Source organism: Mustelus asterias, chromosome 22, assembly GCF_964213995.1.
Source record: "Mustelus asterias chromosome 22, sMusAst1.hap1.1, whole genome shotgun sequence".
Taxonomy (NCBI): Eukaryota; Metazoa; Chordata; class Chondrichthyes; order Carcharhiniformes; family Triakidae; genus Mustelus; species Mustelus asterias.
In genome coordinates this window covers 70,913,436-70,929,668 of record NC_135822.1, presented here as the reverse complement: position 1 = coordinate 70,929,668, position 16,233 = coordinate 70,913,436, and the positions used below count along the sequence as shown (strand labels likewise).

Genomic DNA, 16,233 nt, shown 5'->3' with positions numbered 1-16,233 from the left:
CTGGCTGGTGAAACTAGAACTAGAGGACATGACCGCAAAATAAAGGGAAGCAGATTTAGGACTGAGTTGAGGAAGAACTTCTTCACACAAAGGGTTGTGAATCTGTGGAATTCCCTGCCCAGTGAAGCAGTTGAGGCTACCTCATTGAATGTTTTTAAGGCAAAGAAAGATAAATTTTTGAACAGTAAAGGAATTAAGAGCGGGCGGGTAAGTGGAGCTGAGTCCACAAAAAGATCAGCCATGATCTTATTGAATGGTGGAGCAGGCTCGAGGGGCCAGATGGCCTACTCCTGCTCCTAGTTCTTATGCTCTTATGTTCTAAATGCACTCCCTCGGTTCACCAGACAGGGCCTACTCCAGAGGAGTTACTGGCCGGGTTCCCGTGAGGCAGATGTTGTCTTGACGTTACCTGAGTCCATTGCAAGCACTGAAGCTGGCCGAGGAACCTCCATCACCCTTGATGTGACCGTGATAATAGCAATGATCCTGACCATGACAGAGGGAGGAGAGAAAGAAAGGGTGTTTGTCAATGATAAACGTCACCCAGGTAATCATCATTTAACAACAAGGCAATCTCAAACCGTTTGGGCAGTCAGAATCATGTGATCTACAGAAGCCATCGAATCAGAATGCTCTGTACAAAGGCTATTCAACGTTTCCAACGTTTAGATCCCCGTTCCTCCGGATTCAGCCCAGGTCCGGAGCAGTTCAGTAAATAAGGAGCAAGAGGATTTCGAGATTCAAGTCCCATTCTGGCTAACCTCCAGGCCGACTGCAGAACTGGGAGACTGCTATTCTGTCCAAGGTCCTATCTCAGAGACTACGTTAGACCAAGGCTCCATGTACTCTGCGGCAGGGAGATCCCACTCTTCAAAGAATATCAGGACAATTATCCCGGTATCCTGGTGAACATCTTGAGTAGGTGACCTGCTTTGTTGGAACTTCTTGTGCGCAAATTGGCTGTGGTAAGCCCCACATTACAACAGCATCAATACGCCATTGGTTGTAAGGTGCTTTTGGGCATTCTGGGGTCATGTATAAATACACAAGTTATTTTCTTTATGCCTGCTTGCATGAAGCAATGGCAACATACAGTGGTCAGCACTGCTGCCTCACAGCGCCAGGGTCCTGGGTTCGATTCCCGGCTTGGGTCACTGTCTGTGTGGAGTCTGCACGTTCTCCCCGTGTCTGCGTGGGTTTCCTCTGGGGGCTCCGGTTTCCTCCCACAATCCAAAGACATGTGGGTTAGATTGATTGGCCATGCTAAATTGTGTCGGGGGATTAGCAGGGTAAATACGTGGGGTTATGGGGATAGGGGCTGGGTGGGATTGTTGACGGTGCAGACTTGAAGGGCCAAATGGCCTCCTTCTGCACTATATGGATTCTATGATATTTCATTTCCTTATCATTGTGAAGTTGGATCACAAAGAACCAAAGAAAAGTTACAGCATAGAAGAAGGCCATTCAGCCCAGTTTGTCCATGCAAGCCCAAAGACATCCTGGTGCCCTTTCTAATCCTACCTTCCTGCACCTGGCCCCTCGCCCTGGAGCTTTCCGCACTTAAGGTGCAGATCCAGATACTTTTTTTAAAGTTTAAAGTTTTAAAAGTTTATTTTCGTGTCACCAGTAGGTTTACATTAACACTGCAATGAAGTTACTGTGCAAATCCCCGAGTCGCCACACTCCGGCGCCTGTTTGGGTACACTGAGGGAGAATTTAGCACGTCCCATGCACCTAACCAGCACGTCTGGGAGGAAACCGGAGCACCCGGAGGAAACCCACGCAGACGTGGGGAGAACGTGCAGACTCCACACAGACAGTGACCCAAGCCGGGAATCGAACCCGGGTCCCTGGAGCTGTGAGGCAGCAGTGCTAACCACTGTGCCACCGTGTAGTAAAAGAGTTTAGGGTCTCTGTCTCCATCACCAACTTGAGCAGTGAATTCCAGGCACCCACCACCCTCTGGGTGAAAGAAAAGCGATATCTTGTATGTCGCTTTCCTTATCAATGATGTGGCTGGGGGGAGAAACAATACAAACACCAATTCCCAATTTTATACACACTTTTACAGGCTGCAGGAACTGAAGGCACAGAAAACATTGGAGATGGTGGTCTTTATCTGGCACACGTCAGTAAAAAGGCTGAGGGGACCCAATGGTACACAGGGTTCTCACTGCTGGGAACCTACTGAGGGAGGAATTATGATCACTATTGTGGCAGGAATGAGTGTGAGATGGAGAACAGTTCCTTGGGAGGTTTCACAGAGGTGAGGCCACGCTGTGTCTCTGAGACTATTGTGTGTCTGTTGCTTTTGGCAAAGTTTTTCTTTGCTGAGTGGGCCTCATAGGTTTCGACACAGGCTTCTCTATCCTGTTGCGACATGTCTTGGAATGTACCTGTACTCACTGTCAACAAAACCAGTCTCACACACGTTCCACCTGGAACATACCCTGTCCTTCCCCCTGTAAACCTGCAGCGATCCTGAATGCTGCTGCACTGTCTCCGTGACTCAGACCAAGGCCAGTTCACCCATCACCCCCAGGCCCACTAACCGATACTGCTTTCCCATCAAGCACCAAGGCCCACAGTGCAGAGCGAGGCCATTCGGCCCACCCAGTCTTCACCGACCCTCCAAAAGGGTATATCACTCAGACCCATCACCCTCACCCTCTCCCCGTTATTCCAGGCATTTCCCATGGCTAATCTATCTAACCAACACATCTTTGGACACTAAGGGGCAATTTAGCATAGCCAATCCACCTCACCTGCACATCTTGGGACACTAAGAGGCAATTTAGCACGGCCAATCCACCTCACCTACACAACTTTGGTGTGTGGGAGAAACCGGAGCACCCACAGGAAACCCACGCAGACATGGGGAGAACGTACCAACCGGCTCAAGAACTCTTCCCTGCTGCCATTAGACTTTTGAATGGACCGACCTTGCATTAAGTTGACCTTTCTCTACACCCCAGCTATGACTGTAACACTACATTCCGCACTCTCCCCTTTCCTTCTCTATGAACAGTATGCTTTGTCTGCATAGCGCGCAAGAAACAATACTTTTCACTGTATCCTAATACATGTGACAATAATAAATCAAATCAAATCAAAATATACAAACTCCGCATGGACAGTGACCCGAGCCGGGAATCGAACCCGGGTCCCTGGCGCTGTGAGGCAGCAGTGCTAACCACTGTGCCACCGTGACGAAACCGACTGGCCTTCCTTAGTTAACCCTTTCTAACTCAGTAAGGAACAAGCTGCACATAAATCATGGACGTCAGCAACTTGGCTGAGCTGAGGTCACCCAGTGAACATTTTCATTCCAATTAGACCAATGTAGCTTTGAAATTCTAAGCGTCACCGATCAGGATCAGGGCGGCACGGTGGCACAGTGGTTGGCACCGCTGCCTCACAGCGCCAGGGACCCGGGTTTGATTCCTGGCTTGGGTCACTGTCTGTGTGGAGTTTGCACATTCTCCCCGTGTCTGCGTGGGTTTCCTCCGGGTGCTCTGGTTTCCTCCCGCAGTCTGAAAGATGTGTGGGTTAGGTGGATTGGCCTTGCCAAATTGCCCCTTAGTGTTAGGGGGGTTAGATAGGGTAAATGCATGGGGTTATGGGGATGGGGTGGGATTGTGGTGGGTCCAGATTAGATGGGCTGAATGGCCTCCTTCTGCACTGTAGGGATTCTATGATTCTATCATTGAAGTTAGTCAGTCCCCGAGAGAGGCACGGAGCTGGAAGTATGAAGCCACTTTTGGTTTGGGACCTGTGATTGTTGTGGATATGGAGGTGCAGTGGCCACGTTACTGGGCGAGTAACCAGGGACATGGGTTAATAATCCAAGGAATATGATTTCAGGTCTCACCATGATAATCTGAATGCAGTTCCAAATATAGGGAAATGAAAGGATCGCAGTCCCGAAGCTGCCGTGTTGTGGTTAAACACACGGCTTGTTCATTCACATCCTGTCGGGCAGGAGATCTGCATGGGATTACTGTGCGTGATTTCGTCTGAGGCAACTTGCCAAGGAGATTTTTACTTCTGTGTTTTCTGCTCCGTGGAGGTCACCATTCTGACGGCCGTGTGGGGTCAGCAAGACCTTCCCACTGCCCCGTATTGGGAATCTACAGGGACAATGGCCATGTTGGGTCCAGTTTTTTTAACTCATTCGGGGGACATGGGCGTCGCTGGATGGGCCAGCATCTATTGCCCATCCCCTAGTTCCCCGAGGGCAGTTGAGGGTCAACCACATGGCTGTGGCTCTGGAGTCACATGTAGGCCAGACCGGGTAAGGACGGCAGATTTCCTTCCCTAAAGGACACTAGTGAACCAGATGGGTTTTCCCGACAATGGTTTCATGGTCATCAGTAGATTCTCAATTCCAGATATTCTTTATTGAATTCAAATTCCACCATCTGCCGTGGCGGGATTCGAACCCGGGCCTCCAGAACATTTGCTGAGTTTCTGGGTTGATAGTCGAGTGATAATACCATGAGGCCATCGCTTTCCCATCGCCTCCTTCTAATCACCTCACAACATGACGGCCTTGCCATCAACACGCACAACCTCACGGACGAAGCTTTCTTTCTCCAATGCTCTCATGCCAGTCCATTGTTCTCCTTTCAACAATGCCTTGGCCATAGACATGACCGAGAGACAGAAAGCAACCCGACAATCTCAGCATCATCATCATCAACAAGCGACACTGGCTGGCATTTATATAGCACCCTCAATGACCTTAAATATCCAGAGTGTTATCAGATTAACCTCGACACTGAGGCAGGAAAGAGGTGACCAAAAGCTTGCTCAAAGGGGAATGTTTCAAGGACAATCTCTAAAGGGGGCAGAGAAGTGGAGAGAGAGGGCGGCACGGTGGCACAGTGGTTAGCACTGCTGCCTCACAGCGTCAGGGACCCAGGTTCGATTCCGGCCTTGGGTCACTTGTCTGTGTGGAGTTTGCATGTTCTCCCCGTGTCTGCGTGGGTTTCCTCCGGGGTGCTCCGGTTTCCTCCCACACTCCAAAGATGTGTGGGTTAGGCCATGCTAAATTGCCCCTTAGTGTCAGGGGGATTCGCAGGGTAAATTTGTGGGGCTATGGGGATAGGGCCTGAATGGTGATTGTTGTCGATGCAAGCTCGATGGGCTGAATGGCCTCCTTCTGCACTGTGGAATTGGACAGTGTTGCATCCAGAGTAGTTGACTTAATTTTAACCGATTTAATTCTGAGAGATTTGACATAATTTTGTGTTTGGCCAATGGGACATTCCGTGGGGACAATCCACAGTGGGAAATATACTGGCGCAGGGTGTGAAGATGGTTCAGGTGGTTTGGCCTGATACAGGGGGGAAGAGGTTGAAGATTTGGTTTGGGAAAGAGTTGGGAGAGGGTGACAGTGCAACAGAGATGGGACTTCTCACCAGCTCTTTGGGGAAGGGAAGTTGGAGGGATGTGCATCTTACTGTTTAGAAATCCACTGGAACTCAGCTACCTCTTACCTTCAATCGAGCACAGACTAAGGAGAGAGTGTTGTACTCACTAGATAGAGGGGAGTGCTGGTGACCTCAGTCCCATTGTCCAAATAGTGCGTCTCAGAGTAATTCTTTGCAATGAGCTGCCTGTGGAAGGAAAGGGTATTGCTTTCAGAGGAGGAGACTAACGTGCGATGGAACATTCTAGACTGCATCGCCATGAAGTGAAGGGAGATGTGGTGTTGTCTTCCACAGCGCAGTGTGTCACTGACCCTCCAACAGCGAGGAAGGATCGGCTACAACATCTGCTCCCCTCCCAATCCCGAGCGGGTTCTGAACGGAATAACTCCACAAACAACAAGACACTTACTGGTTTTTCTCGAGGTGGACAATGTGACCCTTGCCTTCGACAGTGACCTCGAACTGAAGAACAGGTGGATAAAGACCCTGGCACCAAACAGATAGCAAAATTAAACTCGTGTCAGAATCAACCCAAAATGGCGACGAATTAATCGCCCTCGCTCAAACTTACTTATCATCAAACCTCTCGCCTGCGGGTTACTGTAATCCCCTTGCCTCCATTCCCTCCTCTTCTCTGCTGTGACAGGACTCAATCCCAATGTTGTAAAGTGCCTGTCTCGCTCTCGTAACCGGAACTACACTCAGTTCATGACCTCTCTGATTGTTAACTCTTCCTTCCCCATCACCATCCTCCTGTCTCATTAGAAATCCCTCTCGTTATTAACCCCCTTTCTCTAAGCACCGTTGTGGGACTGAGATGAGGTTATTCCCCATTCCTTCCCACTCACCTGATGAAGGAGCGGCGCTCCAAAAGCTCGTGCTACCAAATAAACCTGTTGGGCTTTAATCTGGTGTTGTGAGACTTCTTACTGTGCCCACCCCAGTCCAACGCCGCTTCTCCACACCATTCCTCATTAAGAGCGATAGAGACTCCCAGAGGCAACTTGACTTTTTATTGGACTTTCTTCTAACTGTGGACAAGGATTCACATAGAACCATCTGTTGTCATGTGATACTACATCACTAACGATGTAAACTGTCCACTTACAGATTGAATATTAACCCTTTTAAGTTTAAGTTTATTTTATTGGTGTCACATGTAGGCTTACATTATCGAATCAGAATCCTCCAGTGCAGAAGGAGGCCATTCGGCCCACCGAACCTGCACCGACCACAATCCCACCCAGGCCTTATCCCCGTAACCCCATGCATTTACCCTAGCTGCTCCCCCTGACACTAAGGGACAATTTATCATGGTCAATCTACCTAACCTGCACATTACTGCATTAACACTGCAATGATGTTTCTGTGAAAATCCCCCAGTCGCCACACTCCGGCGCCTGTTCGGGTACACTGAGGGAGAATTTAGCATGGTCTATGCACCTAACCAGCACGTCTTTCAGACTGTGGGAGGAAACCTGAGCACCCGGAGGAAACCCACGGAGGATGGGCAGACTCCGCACAGACAGTGACCCAGGCCGGGAATCGAACCCGGGTCCCTGGCGCTGTGAGGCAGCAGTGCTAACCACTGTGCCACCGTGCCACCCATACACCTTTACACCTCAGCCCTCCTAACTGGTTAAAGGTCCCTCTGGTTCTGAGCCCTCTCTGTCACAGTGTAGCACTGATGAAGATCTGAATGGTTGGAGCCACTCTGGTGTTGAGCAGCTGTGTAAACCCTTCTTCCTGGTCCGTGTACAGTACCTCGCTCGCTCGCTTCTGCCTTGTATGAAATCTCCGTGGCTTCACCACCTGGTAGTTTTTCACATGGGTCAGTCTGGACGCACGGGTCACTGCAAACACACAACAGACTCCCGTTAACACGTCCACCAGATTCACACCAGGGGGTGAAGGGAGGGGAACAAAGAGCAGTACAGCACAGGAACAGGCCCTTCGGCCCTCCAAGCTGTGCAGATCATGATGCCCTAACTAAACTAAAGACAATCTTTCTGCCCTTACTCGGTGCGTACCCCTCTATTCCCTCCCCATTCATGTCCCCATCCAGATGCCTCTTAAATGTTGCGAATGTGCCTGCTTCCACCACCTCCTCTGGCAGTGCGTTCCAGGCACCCACCACTCTCTGCGTGAAAAACATCCCCCGCACATCTCCCTTAAACTTTCCCCCACTCACCTTGAACCTGTGCCCCCTTGTAATTGACACTTCCACCCTGGGGAAAAGCCTCTGACTATCCATCCTGTCTGTGCCTCTCATAATTCTGTAGACCTCTATCAGGTCTCCCCTCAGCCTCCATCTTTCCAGTGAAAACAATCCTAGTTTATTCAACCTCTCCACAAAGCCAACACCCTTGGGACCAGGCAACATCCTGGATAGTCCGTTTGAATCAGGTGGCTGGACCAGAACTGGGGAACCCTTCGCCCACTCAGTCTTTCTCTCCCAGCGAGGGAAACAGTCTGGTTAATGACGGAGGGGTGAGGAGTCTGGGACGGGGTCTCACAGTTCCATCTTGGAACATGTCCAATTCCACAACTTGCAAAATCAGCAGCCTTTATTTATCTTAACATCCGAGACTTGACCACATTTCAAAGTTTATTTATTAGTGTCACAAGTCGGCTGACATTAACACTGCAATAAAGTTACTGTGACAATCCCCTAGTCGCCACACTCTGGCCTTTGTTCGGGTACACACTGAGGGAGAATTTAGCACGGCCAATGCACCCTAACCAGCACGTCTTTCAGACTGTGGAAAGAATCAGGAGCACCCGGAGGAAACCCACGCAGACACGGGGAGAACGTGCAGACTCCACACAGACAGTGACCCAAGCTGGGAATCGAACCCGGGTCCCTGGCACTGTGAGGCAGCAGCGCTAACCACTGTGCCACCGTGCCACCCCCGGGTCCCTGGCACTGTGAGGCAGCAGTGCCAACCACTGGGCCACATTTATCTCCACAATCTGTGATTGGAAACACAAAGATAAGTAAACCCTGCAAAACTGCAAACTGGGTAAAAGGAAGTCAGTTCCACCTTCTCACTGTGACACTGAGATCAGGCCCGTATATCAATGCTATCACTTTATCTCAGATAGAGTTTGATGACCTTGTTCAGTGTCTCTTATGTGGGACGCTGGCAGTAATGGAGGGTCAGAGGGTTTTAACCAAGAGAGATAAATGTCAATGCGGATCTTTGATGTGTCTCTCTGCTTCAAGCAGACAGTCACCACTCATTGCCTTAATACCCCGAACATTAACAATGGTTAGGGGCAACAGGAGAAATATACCCCCTTTCCCCCTCCCTCACCCCTTACCATAGAATCCTGACAGTGCAGGAGGAGGTGGCCATTCGACCCATCGATTCTGCACCAACTCTCCGATAGGCCTTATCCCCACCACCCCACATATTTACCCCACTAATCCCCCTCACCTGCACTTCTTGGGACACTAAGGTGCAATTTGACACGGCCAATCCACCTAACCTATGCATCTTGGGATACCAAGAGGCAATTTAGCATGGCCAATCCACCGAACCTACGCATCTGACGATGTAAACTGTCTACTTACAGATTTAACATTAACCCTTTTACGCATAAAGTTGATTAATTAGTGTCACAAGTAGGCTGACATTAACACTGCAATGAAGTTACTGTGAAAATCCCCTGGTTGCCACACTCCGGCGCCTGTTCGGGTAACACTGAGGGAGAATTTAGCATGGCCAACGCACCCTAACCAGCACGTCTTTCCGACTGTGGGAGGAAACCGGAGCACCCGGAGGAAACCCACGCAGACACGGGGAGAATGTGCAGACTCCGTACAGTGAGCTGAGCCGGGGATGAAACCCGTGTCCCTGGCACTGACAGGCAGCAGTGCCAACCACTATGCCACCATGTCCCCACAGCAGCGAAGGCCAGATTGGATATGTCCTGAAATTTAGTCTCCATATTGCCCCGTTGGCCTCAATTCACCATTTTGACTTGCAGGGAGAAGGATGGGGAGTTGCAGCAGGGTCAAGATGATACTTACGGCGACAAGACAAGGCTCAAAAGACACAGTCTATCAACTCAGACATTTCCCACTTTAACCTGAAGCTTAAAACCGTAACAATCAACTGCAACTCCTACAGCCACAGAAACTATAGTTAAGAAAGTCCACCAACGCCTCTACTTTCTCAGAAGACGAAGGAAATTTGGCATGTCAGCTACGACTCTCACCAACTTTTACAGATGCACCATAGAAAGCATTCTTTCTGGTTGTATCGCAGCTTGGTATGGCTCCTGCTCTGCCCAAGGCCGCAAGGAACTACAAAAGGTTGTGAATGTCGCCCAATCCATCACTCAAACCAGCCTCCCATCCATTGACTCTGTCTACACTTCCCGCTGCCTCGGCAAAGCAGCCAGCATAATTAAGGACCCCATGCACCCCTGAATGAATCTCAGTTTTACTATTGACAACTGATCTAACATCAATTGCCATTTGCAGAGAAGTTCCAGACTTATACCTCTCATTGATGGAGGAAGTATTTCCGAATTTCAATCCTCTCTTCCACCTTCTCCCGTCAGGAAAAAGATACAAAAGTCTGAGGTTACAAACCGGCCGACTCAAGAACAGCTTCTTCCCTGCTGCTGTCAGACTTTTGAATGGGCCTATCTCGCACTCAGTTGATCTTTCTCTACACCCTAGCTATGACTGTAACACTACATTCTGCACCCTCTCCTTTCCTTCTCTATGTACGGTATGCTTTATCCGCGCAAGAAACAATACTTTTCACTGTATACTAATACATGGACATGGACCAGGGAGCGGCACGGGCTTGGAGGGCCGAAGGGCCTGTTCCTGTGTTGTATTGTTCTTTGTTCTTTTGTTCTATGTGACAATCATAAGTCAAATCAAGTCTAAATAGAATCAGCAAGCTCACAAAAACAGAATAGCAACGGCAGAATCCACTGTACAAAATGATTTAGCTGCTGCTGATATGGTCACACAGTGGGTCACAGCATTGTTACAGTGCTGAAGGAGGCCATTTGGCCCATCATGTCTGTACTGTTTCTCCAAACGAGCATTGTGACTCAGTGCCGTTTCCCCCGCCTTTTCCCCGTACCCCTGCACCTTGCTTCTATTCCAGTAAATTATCGAGTGCCCTCTGGAACGCCTTGATTTAACCTGTCTCCACCGCACTTCCAGGGAGAACATTCCAGACCCCCCCGCTCCGCTCGCCATCAGCTGACTGGTTAGATGGGTCAGCAACAACAACCACACCAAAATCCTGGGAGAGGGGGTGGGGGAGAGAACTGGAGAATCCACATTCCCCACCAACTCCGGTTAAGGACATACAGGTGTGGAGGACAGCTGAAGGCAGGTTCAGGCTCGGCTGTGATGCCACTGCAGCCAAATAGCCCTCACTGCTCAGACTGGGACAGGGTATGTGGGTCAAAACACTGGATGGAAATCGGACTGGAGTCGAACCTCGGAGGGAATCCACGGGAAGCGAAGGGTTAATAATTCACCTTCAATATTCAAAGTACTCCAAGAATTGGCTTGGAATCGTTCTGACCAAAGTTAGGCTATTCAGCAAGAGAGTGGAAAGGCTTACCGATCTCGGGGAGGAGAGAAGTGCAGAGCAGCAAGCACAGTAAATGTTTTGCACCAACCATACTCCTGGGTGGCTTGGTGTCTGTGTCAGAGAGACAGCAGACAAACAGCATATAAAATCACCTCAGAACCTCAGGGACTGCTCTCTCTGCAAGTAATCCAACTCTGTGTCTGCTTCCTCATAGTGCTGTGGGTTGTCAGAACTTGTATGAGGAGGTGTGTCATAGAGAGAGAGAGAGATCAGTATTTAACTACAGTGACAATGTTACAACACACACAAGGATTACCAAAGTTCCGACACACACACACACGCACAGACACACCCACCCATACACACACACCCATACACACTCTCACACACACACAAACACACACTCACACACACACTCACATACACAAACACACACACCCACTCTCTCACACACACACCCACACACACTCTCTCACACACACAAACACTCTCTCACACACACCCACACACATTCTCACATACACAAACACACACACCCACATACACTCTCTCACACACACACCCACACACACTCTCTCACACACACACTCTCTCACACACACAAACACTCTCTCACACACACAAACACTCTCTCACACACACACCCACACACATTCCCACACTCACACAAACACACACACACACACACGCACACTCCCACACACACACACACGCACACTCCCACACACACACTCCCACACACACACACGCACACTCCCACACACACACGCACACTCACACAAACACACACACACACACACACACACACGCACACTCCCACACACACTCACACACACACGCACACTCCCACACACACTCACACACACACGCACACTCCCCCACACACACACACACGCACATTCCCACACACACACTCCCACACGCACACTCCCACACGCACACTCCCACACTCCCACACGCACACTCCCACACACACTCCCACACACACACTCCCACACACACACTCCCACACGCACACTCCCACACGCACACTCCCACACGCACACTCCCACACGCACACTCCCACACGCACACTCCCACACGCACACTCCCACACGCACACTCCCACACGCACACTCCCACACTCCCACACGCACACTCCCACACACACTCCCACACACACTCCCACACACACTCCCACACAAACAACAGCTCATGAGAAACGTGGAAAGCCACAAACCCAGCTTGGCGCATAGAGAATCAGCAGAATATTTCCTGGTGTCAATTCACCAAATAATCTGCCTTCAAGTTTGCAAAATAAAAAGTGCACCTTTTAACCTCCCCTTTGTGAAGCACAGGGCCCTCCCTCGTGATGGTATTGGCTGCTTTCCAAAAGCACACAAATCAACTAGAAAGATCCCCATGTCTCAGTCAATAGGCTGGTGCATTTGGGGACAAAGCCACTTCCGTGCCAGGGCTAAACCTTTCATTTCTGCTCAGACACATCTAACCAGAGGCTCTTCACTTCCTGCCACAGTCCCCAATGGCAAACATCAAAACTGGAAGCAGGAGGAGGCCATTCGGCCCTTCAAATCTGCTCCACTATTCATTACGATCATGGCTGATCATTGAATTCAATATCCTGATCCCCCCCCCTTCCCCCCCATATCCCGCGATCCCTTTAGCCCCAAGAGCTATATCTAATTTCTTCCTGAAATCTCACAATGTTTTGGCCTCAACTACTTTCTGTGGGAGTGAATTCCACACATTCACCACCCTCTGGGTGAAGAAATTTCTCCTCGCCTCAGTTCACAGAATCCCTGCAGTGCAGAAGGAGGCCATTCAGCCCATCGAGCCTGCACTGACCACAATCCCACCCAGACCCTATCCTTGTAACCCCCATGTAATCCCCCTGACACTAAGGGGGCAACCGTCCCCTCACCTGTTTCCCGTAACTCCAAGTATTTTTACCGCACTAATCCCCCGAACCTACACATCTTGGGTACACGGAGGGAAAATTTAGCACGGCCAATTCACCTAACCAGCACGTCCTTCGGACTGTGGGAGGAAACCGGAGCACCCGGAGGAAACCCACGCAGAGACGGGGAGAAGGTGCAGATTTCGCACAGACAGTGACCCGAGGCCGGGAATCGAACCTGGGTCCCTGGCGCTGTGAGGCAGCAGTGCTAACCCACTGTGCCACCCCTTTTATAAAAGCCCCTTAAACGTATCTGCCTCCAGCACCGTTCCTGGCAGCGCATTCCAGGCACCCACCCCTCTCTGTGTTAAAAACCCTGCCCCTCACATGCCAAACTTCCTTTTACATTTTTCATCTAAAGAATTATTGGAGGAGGAAGTTTGAGAATCTGAGGGGGTTTTGAAGAATTGCAAGTCACATAGCTTCCCGCAAACAAACAATCTATTTATAAGTTTAAAGTTACCCAGCCATGCTCCCTATCCTCCAGCACCCCGGCAATGCATTAATGTGGAAAAAGACAATGTTCTTTCATTGCAAGAATGATTCGATTATGAAATACGCCCGAGATCTGTTACACAGGCTGCCGCTCTTTGTAACTGGGCTGTGGGGCGATCGGCAAAAATCGCTCAGCTTGACAAAGGGGGAGTGCTGCTGGGATCGTGTGTGCCGACCGGTGGTTCCTAAAGGGTTAACGGGTGGGGGAAGATTCTGGAGACGGAGAGAGAGAGAGAGCTAGACAGATCGGGAACGCTGGGGGGGTGGGTGGTTGGCTGAGGAAATCCGGAACGAGACAGCAACGGGGCTCGGGAATGAGTCATAGAGGTTTACAGCATGGAAACAGGCCCTTCGGCCCAACTTGTCCATGCCGCCCTTTCTTTTTAAACCTCGAAGCTGGTCCCAATTGCCCACATTTGGCCCATATCCCTCGATACCCATCTTACCCATGTAACTGTCTAAATGCTTTTTAAAAGATAAAATTGTACCCGCCTCTACTACTACCTCTGGCAGCTTGTTCCAGACACTCACCACCCTCTGTGTGAAAAAATTGCCCCTCTGGATACTTTTGTATCTCTCCCCTCTCACCTTAAACCTATGCCCTCTAGTTTTAGACTCCCCTACCTTTGGGAAAAGATATTGACTATCTAGCTGATCTGTGTCCCTCATTATTTTATAGACCTCTATAAGATCACCCCTCAGCCTCCTACGCTCCAGAGAAAAAAGTCTCAGTCTATTCAGCCTCTCCTTATAACTCAATCCATCAAGTCCTGGTAGCATCCTAGTAAATCTTTTCTGCACTCTTTCTAGTTTAATAATATCCTTTCTATAATAGGGTGACCGGAACTGTACACAGTATTCCAAGTGTGGCCTTACCAATGTCTTGTACAACTTCAACAAGACGTCCCAGCTCCTCTGTTCAATGTTCTGACCGATGAAACCAAGCATGCCGAATGCCTTCTTCACCACTCTGTCCACCTGTGACTCCACTTTCAAGGAGCTATGAACCTGTACCCCTAGATCTCTTTGTTCTATAACTCTTCCCAATGCCCTACCATTAACTGAGTAAGTCCTGCCCTGGTTCATCTACCAAATTGAATCACCTCGCATTTATCTAAATTAAACTCCATCTGCCATTTGTCAGCCCACTGGCCCAATTGATTAAGATCCTGTTGCAATCCTAGATAACCTTCTTCACAGTCCACTATGCCACCAATCTTGATGTCATCTGCTGTGAAGGAAGGATCTAGAAATGCTAGGAGCAGTTCAGAGACAGACTAATCACTGGGATGGGGGCTGGGGTGGAGGGGGGGGGGGGGGGTAGAGGGGGTGGGTGGAGGGGTGCAGTGTGTGATCTGAGGGGTACCAGACAAGGGGGGAATCCCCAAAGAATATGTTTCCCCCTGCAGGAAGGAAGGGTTTTAAAGTTTATTTATTTGTGTCACAAGTACTAGTACAAGGGGACTTTCGCAGTAACTTCATTGCAGTGTCAATGTAAGCCTACTTGTGACTAATAAATAAACGTTATTTTTACTTTAGGCAGGAACATTCTCTCTTCCACCTTCTTCTGTCGGGAAAAAGATACAAAAGTCTGAGGTCACGTACCAACCGATTCAAGAACAGCTTCTTCCCTGCTGCTGTCAGACTTCTGAATGGACTTACCTTGCATTAAGTTGATCTTTCTCTACGCCCTAGCTATGACTGTAACACTTCATTCTGCACTCTCTCATTTCCTTCTCTATGAACGGTATGCTTTATCTGTATAGTGCGCAAGAAACAATACTTTTCACTGTATGTTAATGCATGTGACAATAATAAATCAAATCAAATACATTAACACTGCAATGGAGTCCCTATGAAGATCCCCTCATCGCCACACTCCGGCGCCTGTTCGGGTACACTGAGGGAGAATTTAGCATACCCAATCCCCCTAACCAGCATGTCTTTCAGACTGTGGGAGGAAACCGGAGCACCCGGAGGAAACCCACGCAGACACAGGGGGGAATGTGCAGACTCCACACAGACAGTGACCCGAGCCGGGAATCGAACCCGGGCCCCTGGCACTGTGAGGCAGCGGTGCTAACCACCGTGCCGCCCCGTGGTAGAAGGCTAAGAGGAGATTTGTTAGAGATGTTCAAAATCATGAGGGGGCTGGACAGAGCAGACAGGGAAAGACCATTCCCACTCCTGGAAGCATCGAGAACGAGAGGACACAGATTTAAAATAATTGGTGAAAGATGGAAGGGTGACCTGTTTTTACACAGCGAGTGGTTAGGGTTTGGAATGCTCTGTCTGAGAGTGCGGTGGAGGCAGCTTCAATCCAAGCTTTCACAAGGGAATCAGACGGTGATCTGATAGGGAAGAATGTGTAGGGTCAGGGGGAGAAGGGGGGAGAATGGCACCAAGAGGAGGAGCCAGTGCCGTCACGACGGGCTGAATGGCCTCCTTCTGCACTGGGACAATCCTGGCATTCCGTATTGCTGGACTGGCTCCATTATCCAGGGGAACAGGAGGCCTCAGGGAACAGGAGGACTCCAGAATCTGGAGTTGGGACCAGCAGAAGTGGAAAACCAGGTTCAGAACCTCTCCCGAGGGGAGCTGCCCCGACCTTCAGGGACTGTCAGAGAGTGCTCAAAGCTGAGTGGATTATTTACCAGACAGGATTTCAAACATTTCTACTTTCAGTCTTTCTCGCTTTGAGTCTGATTTCACTCCTGGGAAGTCACTTTGACCCCCTCCACCACTGACAGACAGGAAGATTCCAAGTCCCTGC

General features: G+C 49.8%; 1 protein-coding gene across 2 annotated transcripts in view; it reads right to left on the bottom strand.

Moving 5' to 3' along the window:
- The window catches only part of LOC144510168 (zinc metalloproteinase-disintegrin-like MTP4), a 91,517-nt gene that overhangs the window by 47,873 nt on the left and 27,411 nt on the right, over positions 1 to 16,233 (bottom strand). The window contains exons 1-6 of one of the 2 annotated variants that reach the window (XM_078239596.1): positions 12,228 to 12,357; positions 11,039 to 11,240; positions 7,200 to 7,288; positions 5,845 to 5,921; positions 5,543 to 5,621; positions 410 to 486 (exon numbers count right to left, since the gene is read on the bottom strand). In XM_078239596.1, the coding sequence (XP_078095722.1) occupies positions 410 to 486; positions 5,543 to 5,621; positions 5,845 to 5,921; positions 7,200 to 7,288; positions 11,039 to 11,150 (434 nt within the window). In that variant the 5' untranslated portion in view covers positions 11,151 to 11,240; positions 12,228 to 12,357. Of the gene's footprint in view, positions 1 to 409; positions 487 to 5,542; positions 5,622 to 5,844; positions 5,922 to 7,199; positions 7,289 to 11,038; positions 11,241 to 12,227; positions 12,358 to 16,233 lie in introns of those variants that run through there. The other variant, XM_078239594.1, reaches the window with a different exon arrangement.